Source organism: Hemitrygon akajei, chromosome 15 (assembly GCF_048418815.1).
Source record: "Hemitrygon akajei chromosome 15, sHemAka1.3, whole genome shotgun sequence".
In the NCBI taxonomy this organism is placed as follows: Eukaryota; Metazoa; Chordata; class Chondrichthyes; order Myliobatiformes; family Dasyatidae; genus Hemitrygon; species Hemitrygon akajei.
In genome coordinates this window covers 12,402,578-12,426,820 of record NC_133138.1, presented here as the reverse complement: position 1 = coordinate 12,426,820, position 24,243 = coordinate 12,402,578, and the positions used below count along the sequence as shown (strand labels likewise).

The 24,243-nt window shown below is 41.2% G+C and overlaps 1 protein-coding gene across 2 annotated transcripts in view; it reads left to right on the top strand.

Annotated features, from left to right (window-relative positions):
- Positions 1–24,243, top strand: part of LOC140739171 (organic cation/carnitine transporter 2-like) — a 73,428-nt gene that overhangs the window by 33,018 nt on the left and 16,167 nt on the right. For both annotated transcript variants that reach the window (XM_073067204.1, XM_073067205.1), the window contains exons 6-7: positions 7,743–7,843; positions 17,738–17,952. In XM_073067204.1, coding sequence (XP_072923305.1) covers positions 7,743–7,843; positions 17,738–17,952 — 316 coding nt within the window. The remainder of the gene's footprint in view (positions 1–7,742; positions 7,844–17,737; positions 17,953–24,243) is intronic.

The window sequence follows — 24,243 nt, the reverse complement described above, 5'->3', positions numbered from 1 at the left end:
TTCTTAGTAACGTAGGCAAGTATACCATATGCCTTCTTAACAAGTTTATCTATATATGCTGCCACCCTCAGGGACACTTGGATGTTTCCATTTAGCTCCCTTAACCACACTATGGATATATAAATAAGAACCCAAGCATTGATTTCTACTTCAACACACCAGTCATCATCTGCCCCCCCCCCCCCCCCCAGTCAAAAGCTCTCTTTATTCCTGTGGTCTGTTTCTATCTGTCAGTCACTTCTCAATTCGGGCCAGGCCCATGTTACCCAGTTCATCTGCTAAACTGTACATTTGCCTCTTATGTAATCTTATTGAAAGCTTTGTGAAGGTCTAAATAGAGCACAATCTCTGCTTTACCTTCATCTGTTCCACCAGTTACATCCTCAAAAAACTGCAGTAAATGTGTTAAGCAATTTCCCTTTCAAAAATCAATGTTCACTTTGCCCAATCTGACTAAGATTTTAAATCTATTATTACCTCTTTCACAATAGATTCTAGCATTTACCTCATACCGAGGTTAAGTAGACTGTTCTGTAATTCTCTGTTATACCCTTCCTGCTTTTTAAATTGTCATCCCTAATCTGGAGGAACTGGTTCAGAGCCCTAAGAATCTTAGCAGATAGCAACCAATGCATCTGGGGCTGCCTCCATTGATACTTGGGGATTTCCAGAACATAAAGAATAGGAGATCTGGCCATACATCAAGTCCATGGCTTGCTTGCTACCCCAACATCACTTTCTCACTTGACTCCTTAATTGTCCATATTAATCTCCTTTGAATGGAGATGACTGAGCCTCCATAAACCCCTGGTGTAGAGAATTCCAAAGGTTCAACACTTGCTGCGTGAACTAATTTCTCATTATCTCAGTACTAAACAACTTACCCATTATTCTCAGATTGTGCCTTCCACTCCCCAGGTCCTCAGCCAATGAAACAACCTCAAAGTTTCAAGTCTATCAAGCCATTTTTAATATTTTAATTGAATCTCCCATTGTTCTAAATTCTAGAGAAGACTGACCAAGTCTACTTAATCTCTTCTCATATGGCATCGCTGTAAACAATAATTCTTCACGGCACTATCTCAATGGCAAGAACATATTTTCAAAAGTAAGGAAGTCACGATTTCACACAGTATCTGAGGTGCATCTCACCTAGATCTTCTCCATTCAGAATAAAATTTAGGATCATGTAGCACCATGGTCCTGAAAAACGTTGTCTCATTTTTAGTGTGTACCGTACCAGCAGTTATGGTCGAAATGACAATAAAAAGTGACTTGACTTGACTTGAAAATTTTCATGTCCCAAATCTTTCATGATTCAAATCCTCTTTTAAATCAGGTGAACATATTACTTGCCACTAATTATCTGTTACACCTGCATGTTGCCCCTGAGCAATTTATGCACAATCACAGCCAGCTCCCTCTGGATATTTGAGTCTTTTTCTATGTAGTAAATACTGCTTCACTTCCCTGTTCTGTGCTCCAAAGGGCATGACTTAATATTTTTCTACACCACAGTCTATTTACAATAATCTTGCCACTCATACAGTTTCCCTAGTTATCCCTGAAGATTCTTTCTATTCTCCTTCAAAGTCACAGTGTAGCTAGTTTAATGCTTCAAGTTGATAGGGCAGTTTAGAAGTGGCCTGATTTGTTCACCTTCATTAGTTGGGACATTGAGTTCAAGAGCCACGAGGTAACCTTGCAGCTCTATAAAATGTTGATTAGAGTACATTTGTACGTGATGTAGGAGGGAAGGTTAGATTGATCTCAGAGTATGTTAAAAGGACCAAAGGGCCTGCACTATGCTGTATTGTTCTATGGTGTAATATCATCAGCAAACTCTGAAATATGACATTGATCTCCTCAGCCAACTCCCTGACGAACGATATGAAAAGAGGGGCCCAAGCATTGATCCTTGCAGTACCCTATTTGTTTGTCAATCTTAGGATGATCCATTTATTCCCAGTCTTTGGTTATTTGCTGGTAATCAGAATATAGTCCCGTTCACTTACATGATACTGTGAAAATAAAATTGTTCTTTGATGACAGAGACAATATCGTGAATTTTGACATGGCACTGTTACAATGAACAGGCAGTTACTTTTGGGTTGGATTGTGTCTATGCTGCTGTTTATCGATTACTGCTCAGCATTCAACACCATCATCCTCTCAGTCCTGATCAACAAGCTTCAAGCCCTGAGCCTCTGTTCCACCCTCTGCAACTGAATCCTTGACTCGGGAGACCATAGTCAGCATGGATGGGTGAAAACATTTCGTGCTCACTGACAATCAAGAGGCGCACTTCAATGAGCATGACGATATTTGGTATGACACCAAGGACTCTAGTAAGTTCTACAGATGTACCATGGAGAACATTCTGACTGGTTGCCTACTCTGGGATGCACAGGATCATAAGACATATCAGAAGTAGGCTCAACTAGCTCCATCACGGATACAAGGCTCCCCACCATAAAGGCAACTTTCCAAAGGTGGTGCGTAAAGAAAGCAGCACCCATCATTAAGGACCTTCACTTTCTCGGACACCCTCTTCCCACTAGTACCAACAGAGAGGAAGGTACAGGAACCTGAAAATCCATGCTAAATATTTTAGGAAGCGTTTCTTCTCCACCACCACCAGATTTCTGAACAGTCTGTGAATCCATGAACACCACCTCGCTATTCCTTTTTTGCTCTTTGCTTCTTATTGTAACTTGTTATACCTGCGTTTTACTGTTGCCTTAAAACAACAAACTTCATGGCTTACGTCAGTGAGAGCCTGCATGTATGCCATCCATGCTCCATCTCTGTGGTTCAGGCGTGACCAACCTTATCTTTTGTGACAGCACAACAGGAATTCACTTTGAGGTCTGGCTGCTGCAGTTACCCATGAAACAGTCTTCAAGATATCATCCTATCAGCATAGCACCAGAGTGCCAGTGCCCTTGTGATAACTTACTCATGCCTTTGATAATCAGGGAAAAAAAGCACAAATTAATTTTACTGAGCTGTTTTAACAGTTACAGTCATATAAAATTTACTTAACATATCAGTTTTCTTATGTTTTTAACTTAATCAAGAAGACATTCCTGTTTAAGATATGGAAGACAGTAGGGCTTTGCTTCCAACTGAGTTTAATGCCTTCTATGCTAGCTTTGACCATCAGAACACAGTGAAGCAATTGTGAACCCTCACATCTTCTAATGATCCTATGACCTCGATATCCGAAGCTGATGTGCATGCTACCTTTAGGAAGGTGAATCCATGGTAAACATCTGGATTGGATAGGGTACCTAGATGTATTCTAAAGACCTGTGCTGACCAACTAACTGGTGTGTTCTCAAAGATCGTTAGGCTCTTGGTTCAGCAGTGTGTGCTACCCCCCCCCCCCCCGACCCCCCGCTTCAAGCTGGCTTCAATTATACCAGTGCCCAAGAAGAGAATGGTGACCTTCCTCAGAGACTATCACTCAGTTGCACTTACATCTACAGTGAAGAAGTGTTTGGAGAGGCTCATCTCCTACCTTAGCGGCAACTTGGATCCACTCCAATTTGACTACTGGAGCAACAGGTCCATAGCAGATGCCATCTCATTGGCTCTTTACTCAATCCTGGAACATCTGGACAGCAAAAGACATCAGGATGCTCTTTATTGACTACAGCTCAGTATTCAATGGCATAATCCTCTCAGAACTAATCAATAAACTCCAAGACCTTGGCCTCAATACCTTCTGGATTTCCTTACGTATAGACCCCAGTCAGTTCAGATTGGCAAAAACATCTCCTCCACAATATCCATCAGCACAGGTGTACCACAGGGCTGTATGCTTCACCCCCTCCCCAGCTCACTTGACTCTAACTGTGTGGCTAAACGCAGCTCCAATGCTAGATTCTAGTTTGCTGATGACACTACTGCTGTGGGCCAAGTCAAAGGTGACGATGAATCAGCATACAGGAAGGAGATTAAAAATCGGGCTGAGTAGTGTCATAACAACAACCTCTCATGCAATGTTGGCAAGACCAAGGAACTTATCATAGACTTCAGGAGAAGGAAACCAGAGATCTATGAGCGAGCCCCCCCCCCCCCCCCCCCAATCAGAGGATCAGAGGTGGAGGCAGTTAGCAACTTTAAATTCCACTGTATTTTTTCGAGGACCTGTCCTGAGCTGAGCACCCAAGTGCAATTGCAAAGAAAGAGCGGCAGTGCCTCTACTCCCTTAAGAGTCAGCAGAGATTCAGATGATATCTAAAACTCTGACAAACTTCTATAGCTGTGTGGTGGACTGTATGCTGACTGGATGCACCATGGCCTGGTATGGGAACACCAATGCCTTTGAATGGCAAATCCTACAAAAGGTCGTGAATTCAGCCCAGTACATGGCTGGTAAAGCCCTCCCTACCATTGAGCACATCTACATGAAACAAGCAGCAGCCATGATCAAAGATCCCCACCACTCAGACCATGCTCTCTTCTCATTGCTGTCATCAGGTAGGAGGTACAGGAGCATCAGTACTCATACCAGCAGGTTCAGGAACAGTTACTACTCCTAAACCATCAAGCTCTTGAATGAAAGAGGATAACTACATTCGCTTGGCCCCATCATTAAAATGTTCCTACAACCAATGATCTCACTCTAAGGACTCTTTATCACATTACCTCATGTTCTCATTATTTATTACCCTTTATTCATAGATTCAGAGATCCAAAGTACATTTATTATCAATGTACACAGCAGGCAAACCCGAAATTCATCATCTCCAGAGTCACAAAGCAAATAACAACCATGGAACCAACCGATTCAAAGAAAAATATGAAACATCAAAACCCCTTCCCCCACCATGCAAAAAAAATCGTGCAAACAGCAACATGAAAATACCAGCCAAAAAACATGGAATATAAACCACAAAATGAAAAGATATATTTCACTACTGTTCCAATCGGTGTTCATTGTCTGCAGGCTTCCCAAAAGGAGTAAAAAAGTAAAGTGACCAGAAATAGGCCTAGAAACTAGAACACGTCCGAGAAACTGAATCTATGTTCCGTGGTGATTGCTCCAACCCTATCCGCCGACAGCACCGAGGGAGAGAGGGATCACTAGAATGCAAGGACCCACCCTTGGGAGCAGCGAGTGAGACAGAACAAGAGACCGCCATACTCAGACACCTGCTCTGGCAGCCGGCAGACTGCGCTGAATGCTCGCTCGCGTTCACAATCGCCTCGGCGCCTTAATCGGCGGGGTCGGCAAGCGATGGAGTCAATCCTGGGCTCGCACCCCCACCTCCTGCATGCCGCACACTCTGGTCGCAGCTTCGTGGAAGACTCTCGGAAACAATAAAGCACCAGGTCGCCCGGTCGGCCCGGAATCACACCGCCAGAAAGTACATGAAGGGCCTAATGGTGCTGGAGCCATATTTGAAATAAACACAAGATGTAAACAGAGTGAAAGGGACAGCATACTAGCACGGTAGGCAGCACAACGCATTACAGTACCAGTAACCTGGGTTTAATTCCTGCCTCTGCCTGTAGGGAGTTTGTACATTCTCCCTGTGAGCGCATGGGTGCTCCAATTTCCTCCTGCAGTCCAAAGGTGTACTGGTTGATAGGTTAATTAGTCATTGTAAACTTTCCCGTGATTAGCTAGGATCGAATTGGAGGTTGCTAGGCAGTGTGGCTCAAAGGGGTGGAAGCACCTGTGCTGACCTATATCTCAATTAATAAACAATAAATAAATAAATGGAATTGCTTTGTAACCCATCTAGAGGACGTTGCCTGTGGTAGCATTGTTTATTGGGCCATCTTCTTCTGGATATCTGCATTTGCAGTTTGTTCTCTGTGTAAGCTGCTTGTTTGGGTTACTGTTGAAGATAAGAGATGGGAGAAATGAGTGCCATCTGGTTGGGATGAATGGATTCAGGGGAGCTTTCTCTGGTGAAGGACACTAAGGTTGAGCTTGGGGCTTTTGAGAAGGGAGAGCGAAGGAGGATCAGCAAAGGGAAAACCATGAGCTCCAATTTGTGCACATTAGACTGTTTCATTTTAAATGGGCCCTTTTCATTTTTGCTTTTTCTTTACGAACCCTTTAGTCAAATTAAGAATTATAAAGCTAAATCTCCTAATTGTATGCAGCGTGCTGTCTGTTATTTCATGGTACTGATTTATAACAGGGTAACACATCACGTAGCATCCACACGAACAGGGGGATTTGGGGGGGCTTGCACTTCCATCTCCCACGTTTGGCAGGGCCAGAGGGTGTCTCCCTAGACTTACACAGCCAACAGAACCAAAGTGTTACATAAGCAAGACTGATAGTGGATTGAAGTGGGGTTGTAATCATATATCCCAGGAATAAAGAGAAAAGTGCTGAGACTTACAGCAGATCAAAGGATCACATTCCAGCTCATTATTTTCATAATGAGACTAGCCACTCTTAACTCCAGTCTGTTCAAGATGAACAGAATAGAAAAAAAAGACAGGTGAATGAACAAAGCTGTGAATGTAATAGTTCTCACAGGAAAATTTCCATTGGGCATGTTAGGGTGTATTCTGTAGTTATGGAATGTAGCAAATAATAATTTGAACAGCAGCCATTCTTCAGATCTGAATGTCGATTTTAGATTGAATTTAAAATATAGCTCAGAACATTGACTGAGCACCTATGCTCCATCCACCAGAAAAGGCAGGATCTCCCAGCGGCAACCCACTTCAATTTTACTTCCCATTTCCATTCCAACATGTCAGTCCATGGCCTCCTCTACTGCTGTGATGAAGTTGGAGGAGCAACACTCTATGTTCTGTCTGGCTAGACTCCAACCTAATGGCATGAGCATTGATTTCTCAAACATCTGGTAATTGACCTCATTTCACCATTCCCATTCCTGTTTCCCTCTCTCACATCATCTCATTATATGCCTTCACCTCCATATGGTGCTCCTCCCTCTTCCTTTTCTACCAAGGTTATCTACTTCTCCTATCAGATTTCTCCATCACCAGCCCTTTATCTCTTTCACCTATCAGCTTCCCAGCTCTTTACTTCAGCCTTCTCCATCTCCCGGTTTCATCTATCACCTACCACTTTGTACTCCTTCCTCTTCTCCCACACCTTCATGCACTAACTTATCATCTTTTTCTCCAGTCCTGATGAAGGGTCTCACCCCGAATCATCAAAAGCTTACTCTTTTCCAGAGATGTTGCCCGACTTGCTCAGTTCCTCCACCATTTTGTGTGTGCTGCTGGGATTTCCAGCATTTGCAGATGTCCTCGTCTCAGTACAATGGCCTTCCTGGAGCTGCAGAATGGGGTTGATTGCAAGCCAGGAAACACTCCTTTGACCTGAGGTGTTGGCATATGCATGAATGTAGCTCAGAGACAGAAGTGATTAACATTCAGTTTAGGGTGTCTTGAGTGTTGGTGCGAAATTCTAGTTGTTTGAAAATTACATGTAACTCAAAGGAAGCACTGTGAATGCATTGTACAGTAACCTTAGAACTGTCCTGCTGTTACCTTTGATCTTTAGCCATATAACGATGTAATGGTGAGTCAGGGAGCCTCTCTTCAGAGTGTCTCCAAATTCTGTCAGCTTGTTTGTAAAGACTGTTTTACTACCAGCAGCAAATCTCTCCAGTGGCTTTCATTGACAGTCACAACAGTGTAAATGTCATCACAGTGAAAGTTAATATTAGTAATACTCTACATTAATATACTTTACATTAACAATAAATGTGTATTTTCTTTTGCTATTTCAGCTTGAAGATATGAGAACCAAATATGCACAGTCTTACACAATTTTCCGTCTTGTTAAAACTTATAACATCCGAGTTATTACTGTCATTAATGTTCTGATATGGTGAGTATTTCATGGAACCATGATGCAAAGACTGCTTGTTTCATAAGATCTGACATGGACCTCTCACCCCACTGGCCCAACTATCCTCTTTAACCATATTTCTGCAATTTTTTATCATTGTAGTATTAATTTGGTGCTATTTTTAAGGACCCTGTTGAATATGTATCAGTTATCCTTTCAGGGAAATCCTAACCATACATTGCATTAAATTGCTTTTCTTCCCATCGCCTCTGGTTCTTTGGCTTAACACCTTGAGTATGTACCTTCATTAACTTGTCAATTTCACTTTCAGAATCAAAGCCATAATCATGTTTCATATTGCTATCATTGTAACATTTGTTGTTTTGCTGTACATTAAAATGAGTAATTATAATTAAACTATAAATTACAATAAAATATATAAATTAAATTCAATAAGTAGTACAAAATGGGAAGAAAAACAGAAAGAAATGATTAGTGTGGTAATGCACATGGATTCATTGTGCATTCAGAAACCTGATGGTGAAGGGGAAGAAGCTGTTTTTAAAATATAAATGAAGGCCTTCATGCTCCTGCACCTCCCTGATGGCAGCAATGAGAACAATGTGTGCCCTTAGTGATGTGTTCCTTATTGATGGGAGCCTCCTTTTGGAGGCATCCCATTTTAAAGATGTCCTCAATGCTAGGGACTGTCATGCCCATAGCTGAGCTGCCTGAGTTTTCAACCTTTCGCAACTGTTTCTGATCCTGTGCAGCAGTCCCTCCATGCCTGATGATGATGCAACCAATTCAACTGCACTCCACGGTCCTTCTGTAGAAATTCGCGAGAGTCTTTGGTGACATACCAAGGCTCCTCAGACCCTTAGCATAGGCACTGTTTTGCCTTCTTTGTAATTGCATCAAATATGTTGGGCCCAGGATAGATCTTCAGAGATGTCGACACTCAGGAACTTTCCACAGCTGATCCCTTGATAAGAACTGGTGTGTGTTTCCTCATCTACCCCTTCCTGATGTTCTCAATCAATTTCTTGGGCTTCCTGATGTTGATATTGCAATACTATTCAGGCAGCTTACCTATCTCTCTCCTGTATGCCACCTTGTCACTATCTAACAATTCTACTAACAATAGTTGTATTACTGACAAATTGATGGAACTTGAACTGTGCCTAGTCATATAATGTCACTTTTATAATGACTGGCTAGAATTTCTTCACAACTCACAGAGAGACACATATATTGGTCATGGCAAGGCACACCAAAAATATTGATCATTGATTTTACTTAATTGAAATTGCTATTATCACATTGTGATTTTGTGAACATTGATTGTCATAATTAATAATGTCAAATAAAACACTATGTGTCAGTCTCTCTGGGCAGAATTACTTACCTTCTCTACACCATTCTTAAACCCTACTTTTTGGCTCTCTCCTCTAATTCCTTTTGTTTCGTCACCATTTGGGCAACTTTCTAATTTAAGTTATTTCACAGGTCTTTCCACCACAATCCATTGTTTTCTGTCATATGAAGCTAGTGGCTTCAACACGGTGAGATTATTAACTGTCAATGGCCATGATGTGACATCTGAGTGGATAGCCATGGTATGATTAATCCAGCCCAGTGCAATATTTACATGAGTAGTTCAGCTCAGGATAGAACAAAATTATCTGGTAAAAAGCCTCTCTCCCACTTCTGCCCATGGGACTCCAAATGTTGCTTATTAAATCCAGCACCTGTTAAAACACATCAGAAAATTATATTACCCAACATCTATACTTTTTAACCACAATTAGTACAAACAACTCAAAGTTCACTATGTAGTTTCAAACAAGGTATTAACCCTTTATTTTCACATCTTTCTTAGTCACAGAACTTTTAGCTTATTTCCATTACTTCCAAAACCCATTACCTGTATTTAGATATTACTCACTCTTGAAGAACCTGTCTAGGTTTCAATCTTGATGAGTTCTTCTCTGAATCACTAACTTAGCGTCTTCTTCATTAGTCATGGATTTCTAGTGTTGCTCTAGCCAGTATCTCATGAGACACTCTTTTATGCATTCTTTCACATACCTTGCTTAGTTGTTACTTAGTTCTTTATTGACAATTTTACAACTCAAGTCCAGGCCTCATTCACACATATATGTATTTCTTTAATTTCTTCAAATTCCTGATGGTGATTTTCCACAATTACCTCAATCATTGGTTCCTTAATCATCAGAGAGTCTGTTTCTGCCTTTACTATTGATCTGGCTGTCCTTTTCACAAGATGTCTCTTTCTAAACATCCTCATATGCTTGTTGTGTTTTATAAACACTTCACAGTGAGATGTAAAGCTATGTCAACTATGTTCTCACAGTAATACTGACCATGTGTCAAGCATCCAACTGTTGTTCTTGGTTCTCAACATCCCTTTCTAGCCAGCAGAATATCGTCCCAAAGCCTGATGGGATATTTGATACCACTCCATCTGATACAATCCCAAGCCTTTTTTTTTAACCCTTTTTCACTAGTAGCTAATATTTCTATTTTGACTTCCAGTCCCCTTCTGTTCTTAATTTAAAATCCTTTTTCAAACTTTTCTTATGTCTGAAATGTTAGTCATAGGAATCAGTTTAGGCCTTTTTAACCTCAAGCTTGTTTATAATCCATCTATACCTGATTCCCAAACTATCTTCACATTCTGTGAAAGAACATTGCTTGAGCTAAATGTCCATATGACTGTTCAGTTTGTTTTGTCTCCAATATTCACCTACATCAAAATCAATGGAGTTTAGGAAGCATAGTAGAGTATATTTATACATTCCTGGTTTACTTCCAGAACAATAACTATTTAATAACCATCAATAATTCTTATATGTGTATAAATTATCCTAATATTCCAAAGTTCCATTGGACTGCATGTGAAAAATGCACTTCCTAATTTTACACATAAATTGACAATCATTAATTTTAATATCCTGCAGTGTTATTCTTCATGTTCTCATTGGTTCTGTCACATTCCTTAAAGCTTCCAGAATCTTGATTAGCTCTCTTGAACTCAAGACGGCACAAAATAGGTCTGGTGTGGAAACACCAATTCCTTTGGATGGAATATCTTACAAGGGGTAGTGGGTTTAGCTCAGTACATCACAGGCAAAAGCCTCCCTACCATTGAGCACATCTACATGAAATGCTGACTTAAGAAAGCAGTATCCATCTTCAGAGATCCTCATCACCGAGGCCATGCTCTTTTCTTGCTGCTGCCATCAGGTAGAAGGTACAAGAGCCTCAGGACTTATACCACCAGGTTCAAGAACAATTACTACCCCACAACCATCAGGCTCTTGAACAAAAGGGATAAGTACACTCATTTGCCCATTTATTGAGATGTTCCCAGAACCAATTATCTCACTTTAAGGACTCTTTATTTTGTTATTTCATGTTCTCATTATTTTTTGCTATTTATTTTATTTGCATTTGCACAGTTTGTTGTCCTCTGCACTCTAGTGGATTTTTCATTGATCCTGTTGTAGTTACGATTCTATACACTTGCAGAGTATCTCCACAGGAAAATGAATCTCAAGGTTGTATATAGTGGTATATATGCACTTTGATAATAAAAATTACTTTGAAATTTGAACATTGAGAGTAGGTTTAAACAAACTTTGCAGATAAGCAAAGTGCTGGTAAAACTGCATTAGGCCTTCAACATGTCCCAGATGTTTATTGCCCAAAATTGAGCACACCTTTCCATCTGAGGTCTGACCTGAGATAATGGACCTTCCTTTTGTACTGAATACTCTTCAAGATAAAGATTAACATTGTATTTTAATTACGCATAGAAGATATTAATGTGTCGTACACAAGGGCATTCAAATCCCTCTAGTACTTCATAGTCCTAAACTTTTACCATGGAGAAAATAGAGGAACAACTGTGCAGGAGTGTGGACATCAGCGAGTTAGAATGGCGAGAAGAGTATAAAAAGAAGACAGCTTTATAGAGCGGGTGAGGAAGGAGCGGAAGACAGAGTAGGAAGGTTTTATCTCAATGGGGCTTCAGCGATAATGGGTTGAGGCGAGGTAAGTTACTTGTGAAGAATAGGAATAGGAAGTATGTCTGTGAGGCCGGTGTTCTGTATTGGGTGTCAGATGTGGGACGTCTGGGAGACTCTCAGTCTTCCAGACAGCCACATCTGCGCCAGGTGCGTCGAGTTGCAGCTCCTTAGGGACAGGGTTAGGGAACTGGAGATGCAGCTAGATGATCACTATCTGGTCAGGGAAAGTGAGGAGGTGATAGAGAGGAGCTATAGGCAAGTAGTCACAATGAGGCCTCAGGAGACAGATAAATGGTAACAGTCTGGAGAGAGAAGGGCAAGAGTCAGATACTAGTGAGTACCCCTGTGGCTGTCCCCCTTAACAGTAAGTACTTCTGTTTGAGTACTGTTGGGGGGATGACCTACCTGGGGGAAGCAACAGTGGCCACGCAGGGCCTGGCCCTGTGGCTCAGAAGGGTAGGGAAAGAAAGAGGATGACAGCAGTGATAGGGAACTCTATAGTTTGTGGGTCAGACAGGCAATTCTGTGGACACACGAAAGAAACACAGATGGTAGTTTGTCTCCCAGGTGCCAGGGTCCAGGATATTTCTGATTGTGTCCTCAATATCCTCAAGTGGGAAGGTGAACAGCCAGAGGTTGTGGTACATATTGGTACCAACGACATAGATAGGAATAGGGAGGAGGTCCTGAAAACAGACTACAGGGAGTTAGGAAGGAATTTGAGAAGCAGGACCTCAAAGGTAGTAATCTCAGGATTATTGCATGTGCCATACTACAGTGAGTACAGGCATAGAGTGAGGTGAAGGATAAATGCATGGCTAAGAGATTGGAGCAGGGGGCAAGGATTCAGATTTCTGATCATTGGGACCTGTACAAAAAGGACAGGTTGCACTTGAATCTGAGGGGGACCAATATCCTGGCAGGGCAGTTTGCTAAGGAGTTTAAACTAGAATCACTGGGGGTTGGGAAGCAACCTGAAGAGACAGAGTACGAGGTGGTTGGCTTGCAAATTCAGAAAGCTTGGAGACAGTGTGAGAGGGAGGATAGGCAGGTGAGAGAGAAGGGGTACACTCAGCGTGATGGTTTGAGAGGTGTCTATTTTAATGCAAGGAGTTTCATGAACAAAGCAGATGAGCTAAGAGCATGGATCAGTACTTGAAGCTATGATGTTGTGGCCATTACAGAGACTTGAATGGCTCAGGAACAGGGATGGTTAATTCGAGTACCAGGCTTTAGATGTTTCAGAAAGGACAGGGAGGGAAGCAAAATAGGTGGGGGCATGGCACTGCTGATCAGAGACAGTGTCATGGCTGCAGAAAAGGAGGAAGTCATGGAGGGATTATCTACTGAATCTCTGTTAGGAACAGCAAGGGGTCAATAACTCTACTGGGTGTCTACCACCCAATTGTAACAGGGATATTGAGGAGCAGATAGGGAGACAGATTCTAAAAAGATGTGATAACAGCAGAGTTGTCAACAAGAGTTGATAACAAGCCGGAAATTGGAACTAGATGGGAGAATAGTTTAGCTCATGGTAGAGTGGCAGAGCAGACTCAATGGGCCAAATGGCCTACTTCTGCTCCTTTGTCTTGTGATCTTGTGATCTTATGATCTTGTCGTGGTGGGAAATTTTAATTTCCCCAATAATGATTTGCATCTCCCTAGACCAAGGGGTTTAGAAGGGCAAAGTTTGTGAGGTGTGTTCAAGAAGGTTTCCTGACACAATATGTAGATAAGCCTACAAGAAGAGAGGCTGTACTTGATCTGGTATTGGGAAATGAACCTGATCAGCTGTCAGGTCTGTCAGTGGGAGAGAATTTTGGAGATAGTGATCACAATATTATCTCCTTTACCATAGCATTGGAGAGGGATAGGAACAGAGTCGACTGTACTTCCTAAGAAGGTTGGCATCATTCAATGTCTGTAGTGAGATGCTGAAGATGTTCTATAGGTCAGTTGTGGAGAGCGCCCTCTTCTTTGTGGTGGCGTGTTGGGGAGGAAGCATTAAGAAGAGGGATGCCTCACGTCTTAATAAGCTGGTAAGGAAGGCGGGCTCTGTCGTGGGCAAAGTATTGGAGAGTTTAACATCGGTAGCTGAGCGAAGGGCGCTGAGTAGGCTACGGTCAATTATGGATAACTCTGAACATCCTCTACATAGCACCATCCAGAGACAGAGAAGCAGTTTCAGCGACAGGTTACTATCGATGCAATGCTCCTCAGACAGGATGAAGAGGTCAATACTCCCCAATGCCATTAGGCTTTACAATTCTACCGCCAGGACTTAAGAACTTTTTAAAAGCTATTATTAATGCTTTTTGAGATAGTGATTTAGATGCATATCATATTTTTTACTGAGTTAAGTATTGTATGTAATTAGTTTTGCTACAACAAGTGTATGGGACATTGGAAAAAAGTTGAATTTCCCCATGGGGATGAATAAAGTATCTATCTATCTATCTATCTAATTTAGGAAAGCTTTTAATTGGAGTAAGGAAAAATATGAAGCTATCAGGCAGGAACTTGGAAGCATAAATTGGGAACAGATGTTCTCAGGGAAATGTACAGCAGAAATGTGGCAAATGTCCAGCATATAGGCACGTTCTTTGCATCATCAACGGGGACGGGAGAGGTTCTGGAGGATTAGAGGGTTGCAGATGTTCTTCCCTTATTCAAGAAAGGGAATAGGGATAGCCCAGTAAATTATAGACCAGTGAGTCTTACTTCAGTGGTTGGTAATTTGATGGAGAAGGTCCTGAGAGGCAGGATTTATGAATATTTGGAGAGACATAATATGAGCAGGAATAGTCAGCATGGCTTTGTCAAAGGCACATCGTGCCTTACTAGCCTGATTGAATTTTTTGAGGATGTGACTAAACACTTTGATGAAGGTAGAGCAGTAGATGTAGTGTATATGGACTTCAGCAAGGTATTTGATAAGGTACGCCATACAATGCTTATTGAAAAAGAAAGGAGGCATGGGATCCAAGGGGACCTTGCTTTGTGGATCCAGAATTGGCTTGCCCAGAGAAGGCAAACAGTGGTTGTAGACAGGTGATATTCTGCATGGAGGTTGGTGAGAAGCAGTGTGCCTCAGGGATCTGTTCTGGGACCTCTTCTCTTCGTGATTTTTTTTAAAATGACCTGGATGAGGAAGTAGAGGGATCGCTTAGTAAATTTGCTTATGACACAAAGGTTGGTGGAGTTGTTGATAATGTGGCGGGCTGTCAGAGGTTACGGCGGGACATTGACAGGATGCAAAACTGGGCTGAGAAGTGGCAGATGGAGTTCAACCCAGATAAGTGTGAGGTAGTTCGTTTTGGTAGGTCAAATATGATGGCAGAATATGGTATTACTGGTAAGACTCTTGGCAGTGTGGAGAATCAAAGGGATATTGAGGTCCATGTCCATAGGACACTCAAAGGTGCTGTGCAGATTGACTGTGTGGTTAAGAAGGCATGTAATGCATGGCCTTCATCAACTGTGGTATTGAGTTTAAGAGCCAAAAGGTAATGTTACAGCTGTATAGAACCCTGGTCAGATCCCACTTGGAGTACTGTGCTCAGTTCTGGTCACCTCACTACAGGAAGGATGTGGAAACTATAGAAAGGGTGCAGAGGAGATTTAAAGGATGTTGTCTGGATTGGGAAGCATGCCTTATGAGAATAGGTTGAGTGAACTTGGCCTTTTCTCCTTGGAGCGATAGAGGATGAGAGGTGACCTGATAGAGGTGTATCAGTTGATTAGGGGCACTGATCATGTGGATAGTCAGAGGCTTTTTTCCCAGGGCTGAAATGGCTAACATGAGAGGGCACAGTTTTAAGGTGCTTGGAATTAGATACAGAGGAGAATTTTTTACGCAGAGAGTGGTGAGTGCGCAGAATGGGCTGCCAGCGACTGTAGTGGAGGCAGATACAATAGGGTCTTTTAAGAGGCTCCGAATAGGTACATGGAGCTTAGAAAAATAGAGGGCTATGGGTAACCCTAGATAATTTCTAAGGTAAGAACATGTTCGGCACAGCATTGTGGTCCGAAGGGCCTGTATGAGGGGTGATTGATAAGTTTGTGGTCTAAGGTAGAAGGAGTCAATTTTAGAAAACATAGCACATCTATTTTTCAACATCGTCCCTTCCTACATTTACACACTTAGTCCAGCGGTCGTGGAGCATATGGGTCCCTTCTTTGTAGAAGTCAGCATCTTGGACCTCCAGAAGTGATAATGAGCCTAACATGAGTGGTGGGAAAGCTATTAGAGGGGATTATGGGATACAGGATCTATCTATGTTTTGAAATACTTTGTTTTGATAAGTCATCATGACATTGTGTATGGTTAATGTTGTCTCACAAAATTGATTATTTGAAGAGATGACTAAGAGGATTGTTGAGGGGCAGAGCAGTAGATGTTCCCTACGTGGACTATAGCATGGCTTTTAATAAGATCCCACATGATAGTGTAGTTTGGAAAGTGGAATCAAATGGGATTCAGGGTGACATAGCCAATTAGATTCAAAATGGCTTGGTGGCAGGAAGCAGAGGGTTGTAGTAGAGGAATGTTTTCCAGATTAGAGACCTGTGACCTGTGGTATGGCACAGGGATTGCATCTAGGTTCACTGTTGTTTGTTATATTTATTAATGATTTTGATGATAATGTGTGCTGAGTAGGTTTGTAGATAACATTAAATTTGGTTGTTTGGTGTGTAGTGAAACAGGTTGTCAATGCTACAGTAGGATCTGTATCAAGTGGGACAGCAAGAAAAGGAACAGAAGATGGAATTTAACTAAGATTAGTGTAAAATGAAACATTTTGGGAAGTTAAACCCAGGCACCACATATGCAGCAAATAGCATGACTTTGAGGAGTGCTGTAGATCAGAAAAACTGAGGAGTATAAATACATAGCTCCATAACAATAATAATATGGGTAGACTTAGGGTGGAGCTTTGAAACTTTTGACAAGATTCGGAGAAGGTTTATAGTGCGCCTACCTTCATTACTGAGACATTGAGTACAAGATTTGGAATGTCATGTTACAATCATATAAGATATTTGTAAGGCTGCACATGGAATATTCTGTGAAGTTCTTGTCAACATGCTATTGAAAGAAAGTGATTAAGCTAGAAAAGGTGCAGAAAAGATTCAAAAGGATTTTTTCAGGACTGGAGAGCTTCAGTATAAGGAGACCCTGGACATGCTATATCAGTATAGGAAACTGAGCGGTACTCTTATTGACATTTATAAACTCACTAGAGGCTTAGATAAGGTAATTGGAAACATTCTTTTTCTAAGGATTCTAAATCTGAAGGGCACAGGTACAAAGTGAAAGGGGAAAGATTTCAAGGGAATATAAGGGACAAGATCTTCACACAGAGGATGATGGGTTTTTGAAACCTGCTACCAGAAGAAGTGGTGGGGTGTGTACAATTACATTGTTTAAAAGACATTTTGACAGGCCCATGGAAAGGAAAGGTATGGGCCCGATTTGATCACATGGTATTAGCTCAGGAGGGTGATGCACCATCAATAACTCACTCTGAGACGTAAAGGCGAGATATCGGCTTTTATTGACTGGAAGAAGGAACAAGCAGTGGTTGACCACCATACTACATCCTGGAGACTGAGAGGCCGGGCTCAGGCCTCAATCGCCTTTATACCGGGGTCTGTGGGAGGAGCCACAGGAGCAGTCAGCAGGGGGCGTGTCCAGACAGGTATATGTAGTTCACCACAGAGGGCACCTTAACTGGTATGGGTAAGTGGGGCCAATGAACCTTTCTCCATGTATGTAACACTATGACTGTGTCTGTTACTCTAATATGATAATAATGGCCTGATGACAGAAGCTATTTAACAATCCTTTACAATTAGTTTTATCATTTTGTTGCAGGATGATTTTAACAATCGGGTACTTTGGCCTGTCCTTGAGCACTCCCAATCTTCATGGTGATAACTATTTGAACTGCTTCCTCTCTGCTGCCATTGAAGTTCCTGCCTACACAGCAGCCTGGTTTTTCCTTCAGAAGTTTTCACGCAGGTTCATCCTTTCAATCACAGCTCTTTTTGGTGGAGCTGTTCTTATACTCATCCAGTTTACACCTTCAGGTATAATACTTCCAGAGTGATACTTAAATAATAATCATCATTTTATTAATGTTTTACTGAACTAAATAGTTTTTCTCAATCTGAAGGGGTTTTAATATTCAACTTATTATTTCCTAAGTATCATAATCTCAGCAATATTTGTTATATTGTGAATATGAGGTGCTGGGATGAGAACACTGAGGGGAAAATGGTGGGCTGAGACATTTCCAGGAACTGATGGTGAGAGCATTAATGCCTTCACTATGATTTTCCAAAGTTCTTTGGATTCTTGACATCATTCCTATTGGTTAAGAAAATGGTGCTTGCTAGACAGATCCTGTATCTCAGAATTGCCTCCAGTAACTTTTTCACCATTCATTGTAACAGTTCCCAAAAGCGCCTGAGAAGTGAGAGAAGGAAATGAGTGGTGAATTTTAAACAAGGTATTCTGTCATCCCAAAGGGCTTATTTCTTTATATTTTCCTGAGATGTAAACACAACATTAAAATGCAGGTACCTCTGTAAGGGGTCATTTCCTCAGTGGTCATATTCCAAGAAAATTAATCTATTGAGTAAACACTGTGTACAAAATCACTGAAATATGGTTTTTTAAACTTTTAATATAATTTTTAATTACTGATATGTTCAATTTCTATTCATATCTGAAGCTTATTCAAGGCTTTCTGCAAGAAATAGGAGTCTCGATAATAGGCACTTCCTAAGTCATACAATCATTTGCAAACACTGTTTGAACAGCATGGAAATACTAATTGTTTCTTAAAATCTGTTCACTCTACAGATCTTTTCTGAAGACTTTTCTCTTTTAAAATGTAAGCAATTTTTTCAGACTTGTGTTTGCAAAAAGATACTGTCATCTACAGTAAATTGCAAGATTAATAGAATTCTGTATTGAGCACATTATAAACAATCAATGTTTGATTAGTTGAAACAGAGAACAATTAGCCATGGTTGGCAGTGGATGCAAAGTCAATGAGTATATTTAAAGACTACATTGATAGGTTCTTGATTGAACAGGGTGTCAAAGATTACTGAGAGAAGACTGTGGTTGAGAGGGATAATGAATCAGCTATGATGGTTTGGTGGAGCTGACTCAATGGTTTAATTCTGAACCTACAGTATGTCTTATATTCTTATTGATAAATGAGGAAGGGATTAGAAATTATTGCAAGCAAACCCTGATTTTTTTTAAAAAAACCATAAAGGGACATGGTTAAACAAAACTTATGCTTGCACTAAAAAATTAGAAATGGCAGAGTTTCACAACTGTGACTTCTATAAGAATATATTTTTTAAAAAACAGAAATGTCCCTTATTTGTTATGGCCTGAGAAATTAATTGTACATTCCTCTGAAATTAATCTACACTTCTGACGTGTGTCACTAACTGAATTAGTGTTCAAGAAACTGATCCAGACCAACTGTAAACGAAATCAGTCATTTTAATTTAAACACTTTGACACAAAATAGTTTTTAACAAATTAGAGCAGCATTTTAAAAGCTCAGTTGATTGATGACAGGACACTGTTCTTCAGCAGTGTCATAGAATGGAGGTTTTAAGGCCCACTTTCGCTTTTCATTTTTCACTGTTTTGAGGAGTCACAAGACAAACAAAACATGTCAGTCTTTTCAGTAAAAAATACTTTAATCTTTAATTCAAAAATTTCTCCCATGATCAACTGTACAAAGTTAAATGTCCAATTTCCCTTGCAATTTATATACTTTGATCCCTTATAATGGTATAGAAACTTAAAGGGTAATATATGCTAGGATCTTCAGCAACCTGCAATTCTTAAAATATCAATAAAAAATCTACTGATCACTACTACTAAGAACAGTTGAACTCAGCTGAACCTGACTGAACTGAGGTAAATTTTTAATCTGGTTAGGCTAATTTTACAAGAAACAAGGAGTATATTAAATGGACAATTAAATATCCTAAATGATCAGTTGTGACCCATTACCCAGGGATCAGTGATGGGGACTTGGCTATTCTGGTATCCATTAACAATTTAGTTTTGCATCAGGAAAGCATGCATGCATGGTTCCTGATGAGATACCACAGCTAGTGTGGTTTAAAACAAAATAATTTACAGATTATATGAATGAGTTAAAATATAGCAAATATTTATCCGGACTTAGCTTTGCTGAGTCTGCTCTGGACGTCATTTTTGGTCCCACAGTCCTGCTGAATGATGCTGTCTAGGTAGGTGAATCTGCCGGTGCTGGAGAAATCAATGCCATATGCCTTGATTAGAGGAGGAGACTCTACATTGTGGGTCTTGGTCTCAGTCTTTATCTGGCTGACTCTGAGTCCAACGTATCCAGCAAAGATACATAGGTGCTGAGTTTTTTCTTGCAAGTGCTGGTTTGTGTGTGATACTAATGTAAGGTCATCCACAAAGTTAAGGCCTTCTAAAGCATCTCTGCTTATCTTTCATTGTTTGCCTCATAACCCAGTCAATCTCTGGCATCAATATCACCAACATCACACAGCCTTGCTTGATTCCTGTCTCGCTTTCAAAGCTCATTTGCAGTCCCCTACTGTGCAGGCGAAATTAGCATAAATGCTCTGGATAAGCTGGACAGTTTTGGAAGGGATCTCATATGATTTGAGAATTTGCCAGATGCTCTCCCAGTGGATGCTATCAAAAGCCTTTTTGAAGCCCATGGAATTCACCAACAGTTGTCTCTGCCACTCTGTGATGCTACGCTGTATGAAGATCTGGTCAACACAGGCTCTGTTTCTCCTGAAGCCAACTTGCTCTTTCCCATTGCACACATCGAAGGCATCTGTAATCCATTGGACAATGACTCTTGCTGGGCACTGACAAAAGTGTGATGCCACACCAGCGTTGCAATCACTTAGTGCTCCTTTCTTGGGGATCCTAACAACAACTTCCTTTGTTCAGCATTCAACCTGTCACATCCTGGAGTTTTGCTGTTCTTTGATGGTTTAATCGCAGTGTTACGTACCCCGTAACTGGGTCACTTAGCAGCAAAGATAGAGAGGTCCCTTGAAGTCTGATGGTACTATTTTTAACGGTATTTATTGATAAAGATACACAAAAATAATATCAATGCAAACATACATATAATATACATCGTCAATACTAAATCTAAAAGCACGGGTATAATAATAATCAATAAGAAATAACTCTATCGTTGTCTAGGGGATAATGTATTGTCCGATGGAAATATAAAAGTCACTTTAGTTCATTCAAGTTGTAGGCTGCAGCCTTTGGTTGGAGTCAAGAGAGAGAGTTAAACTTGCCCATTCCTTTTTATGAGGTCAATCCTTCGAGAGTCGGTGGGGGCTGAATTTCCCCTTTGTTGTTAGCTAAAACCGTTCTTCCGTGGCAAGACCCACCAATTCTGAGGCAAATGGAAAAGGACGCACGTGGCTGTTTCCACCAGCTTTCGCTATTACGCTGTTACAGGAGTTCTAGCGTTTCTTCTGGTGCATCTAAGGGGCTGTTCCCACAGGCCCTCTTTTATCCCCACTCACGGGGTCTCAGATGTCAATCAGGGTGGAATGATGCCATCCCCCCAACCAGCCCACTTTGCCCGAGGGCTTCCACGAAGCACAGTATTTTAATACACAATTCCGTCTCCAAGAGACAATGGCCGTTTCCCGTAGCTTTGTATCGCTGAGGGCCAGGACATTCCAAATGTCTCTCTCTCATTTCCTGGGTCTCCTGACCTGAATTAATAGCGATCTTGCGATTCTCAAAAAGGTGGGGGCTACAGGCGTAACAGCAGCAACAATCTTTCTTGTATGGACCTGTCGAAGTCCTCTGCTGCCTCTTGTATGTCAGGTTCTTCATTTGATGTTGGTTTATTCAGTAATTCTCTGAAGTATTCTGTCCATCGTGCTTCTTGTTTTTTCGCAGATGTCAAAAGGAGACAATTCTTACCTCTCACAGGACCACTAGATCTGGCCTGGAACTTCCCTCTACCAATTTTGAAATCTTGTATATATTTCCCTGATCACCTCAATTGGCTGCTGCTTCAGCCTCTGCAAGGTCTTCCATGTAGACTCTTTTACCCTTTCTTCCAAATCTCCTCACTTTCTTGTTAGCTTTAGTGAATGCTAATAGAAGTTGCACCTTAATTTGTGTTGACTTTGCATGAAACATTTTCTTCTTAATTTTCTATCTTCATTCTAAGGCTGACCATGTTTCCTTCTGTATCCATTTCTTGTTTTCAGCTCTGTATCCTAGACACACCTCCCTACTCTCATTGAAGACTGAGGCAATCCATTTCCACATTTTGTCAATCTTGTCTACTGACACATCCTTGTCGAGGTCTTGCAGGGCCTGGAGTCTGTTCTTAAACTAAGTGGTGAAGGGAGATTTTTCACCAGTATCCTTGAGCTTTCAACATCTTTGTGTATGTGGTCCTGGTGCTTCTCAACTTGAGTTTCATCACTGCAACAACAATGAGGTGATCACTTCCTGTATATAATATGCTGCTCATTTCACTATTACATCCTGCCAGGATTGTCCTCACATACCATTGATCATTAAATGGTCAACCTGATTCTTCTCACATCCACTGAGTGATCACCATGTCAGCTGTGAATTTCATGGTGTGGAACGAGGATCCCTCCTATGACCAGATTGGTTATGGAACAAAACTCTGCCATTCTTTCACCATTGTTCCACATCCATGCATGCCCATGACCCTAGTGTAGTGTGAGTTGTTATTTCCCACTTTGGCATTTCGATTTCCCATGACTATGATTAAGTCATGGCATAGTGTTAACCCTACCTCCAATTGCAGTTGTTCATAGAAGACATCCTTTTCTTCAATGTCATTGTTGTTAGTTGGAACATAGCACTGGATCACAGTCATGATCATTTGCTTCCTTCTCAGCCTGACTCTCATCAGCCTACAGTTGATTGGTTTCCATTCTCAAAGCCTTTCTTCAAAATGACAACTACACCATCATTTTCCTGACCATTTCCCTTCCTGAGTATAAAACTGTTTCACTGGTTGCTGCCTTTAGTCTGCCAGACCTTGCCCTTCTGCTTTCACTGACACCCAGTATATGCCGGTTGTAACAATGCACTTCTGCAGTTATTTATACTAGCTTACCAATGCTGTACATGGGTCATGCATTACAAAAACCAAGTTTGCTGTTGGTCTTGGCAGTGTTCAGAGCAGCTGTCATCTTGCCAATAGCTTCTTTTCAGTTTTCATTACTGTCAGTCATGCAAATCCCAGGTGGAGACACTGGAATACCCATGCACACAGATAAAGGATTCTTCATTGCTGCTCTGTTACATTTTGTTTTTGACTGGTCAGTGTTGCTGGCCCTGAACAGAATCTCCAAACTGGAGGACCAGTGGACTACTCTCCACCCTTTGACCTGTTCAGCAAGTGTGATCCTAGCAAGATTCAAAGCACAAAGCCCTGACTCCAGCCAACATAGCTCTCTGGATCATTGAGGCACACAAGCCTCTAAACCCTATGATAAGGTCATGGTCCTCTTGGAGGTAAGATGAAGCTTACTTTAATTAATACCATGGAACTAACACCCAAAGAATATGGTTATCTTATGTTGTAAACTAAATCTGTCCAACACCTCACTTCTTCCAGTTCTCCCACACTGACTTCATCACCCAATGCTGCTGGCACATATCTGTGTGTCAATTCAACATTGCCTGTGACGTAAGGACAAGGTACGCATTGTGGCCACTTTATTAGTTACATTTATCAGGACTATCAAATCAGTCAATCATAGCAGCAACTCAGTGGATAAAAAGCCATGCAGACATGGTCAAGAGGTTCAGTTGTTGTTCAGAACAAACATCATTAGTGTTATCTAAGTGATTGACCATGGGGTAGTTGCTGTGATAGGCAGGGTGGTTTGAAGCTGATGATCTCCTGGGAGTTTCACTCACAACAGTCTCTAGAGTTTACTTGTGTGAAAAACAACAAAAGAAAATCAATGAATGGCAGTTCTGTGGACAAAAATGCCTTGTTAATGAGAAAGTTCTGAGGGGATTGACCAGATTAGTTCAAGCTGACAGGAAGGTGACAATAACTCCAAAAAAAAACCATGCAGTACAACAGTGCTGTGGAGAGAAGCATCTCTGAGTGCAGAACATGTTGAACCTTGAAGTGGATGGGCTATCACAGGAGAAGACCATGAAGATACACTCAGTGGCCACTTTACTAGGTACAGGAGAGTTATTTCTACCTGTCAACTCAGTGTAACACCAACATTAGAGGTCTTCTTTTATGAATGGATGTTTTGATGTAGATCTGTCCATTGGAAAAATATATT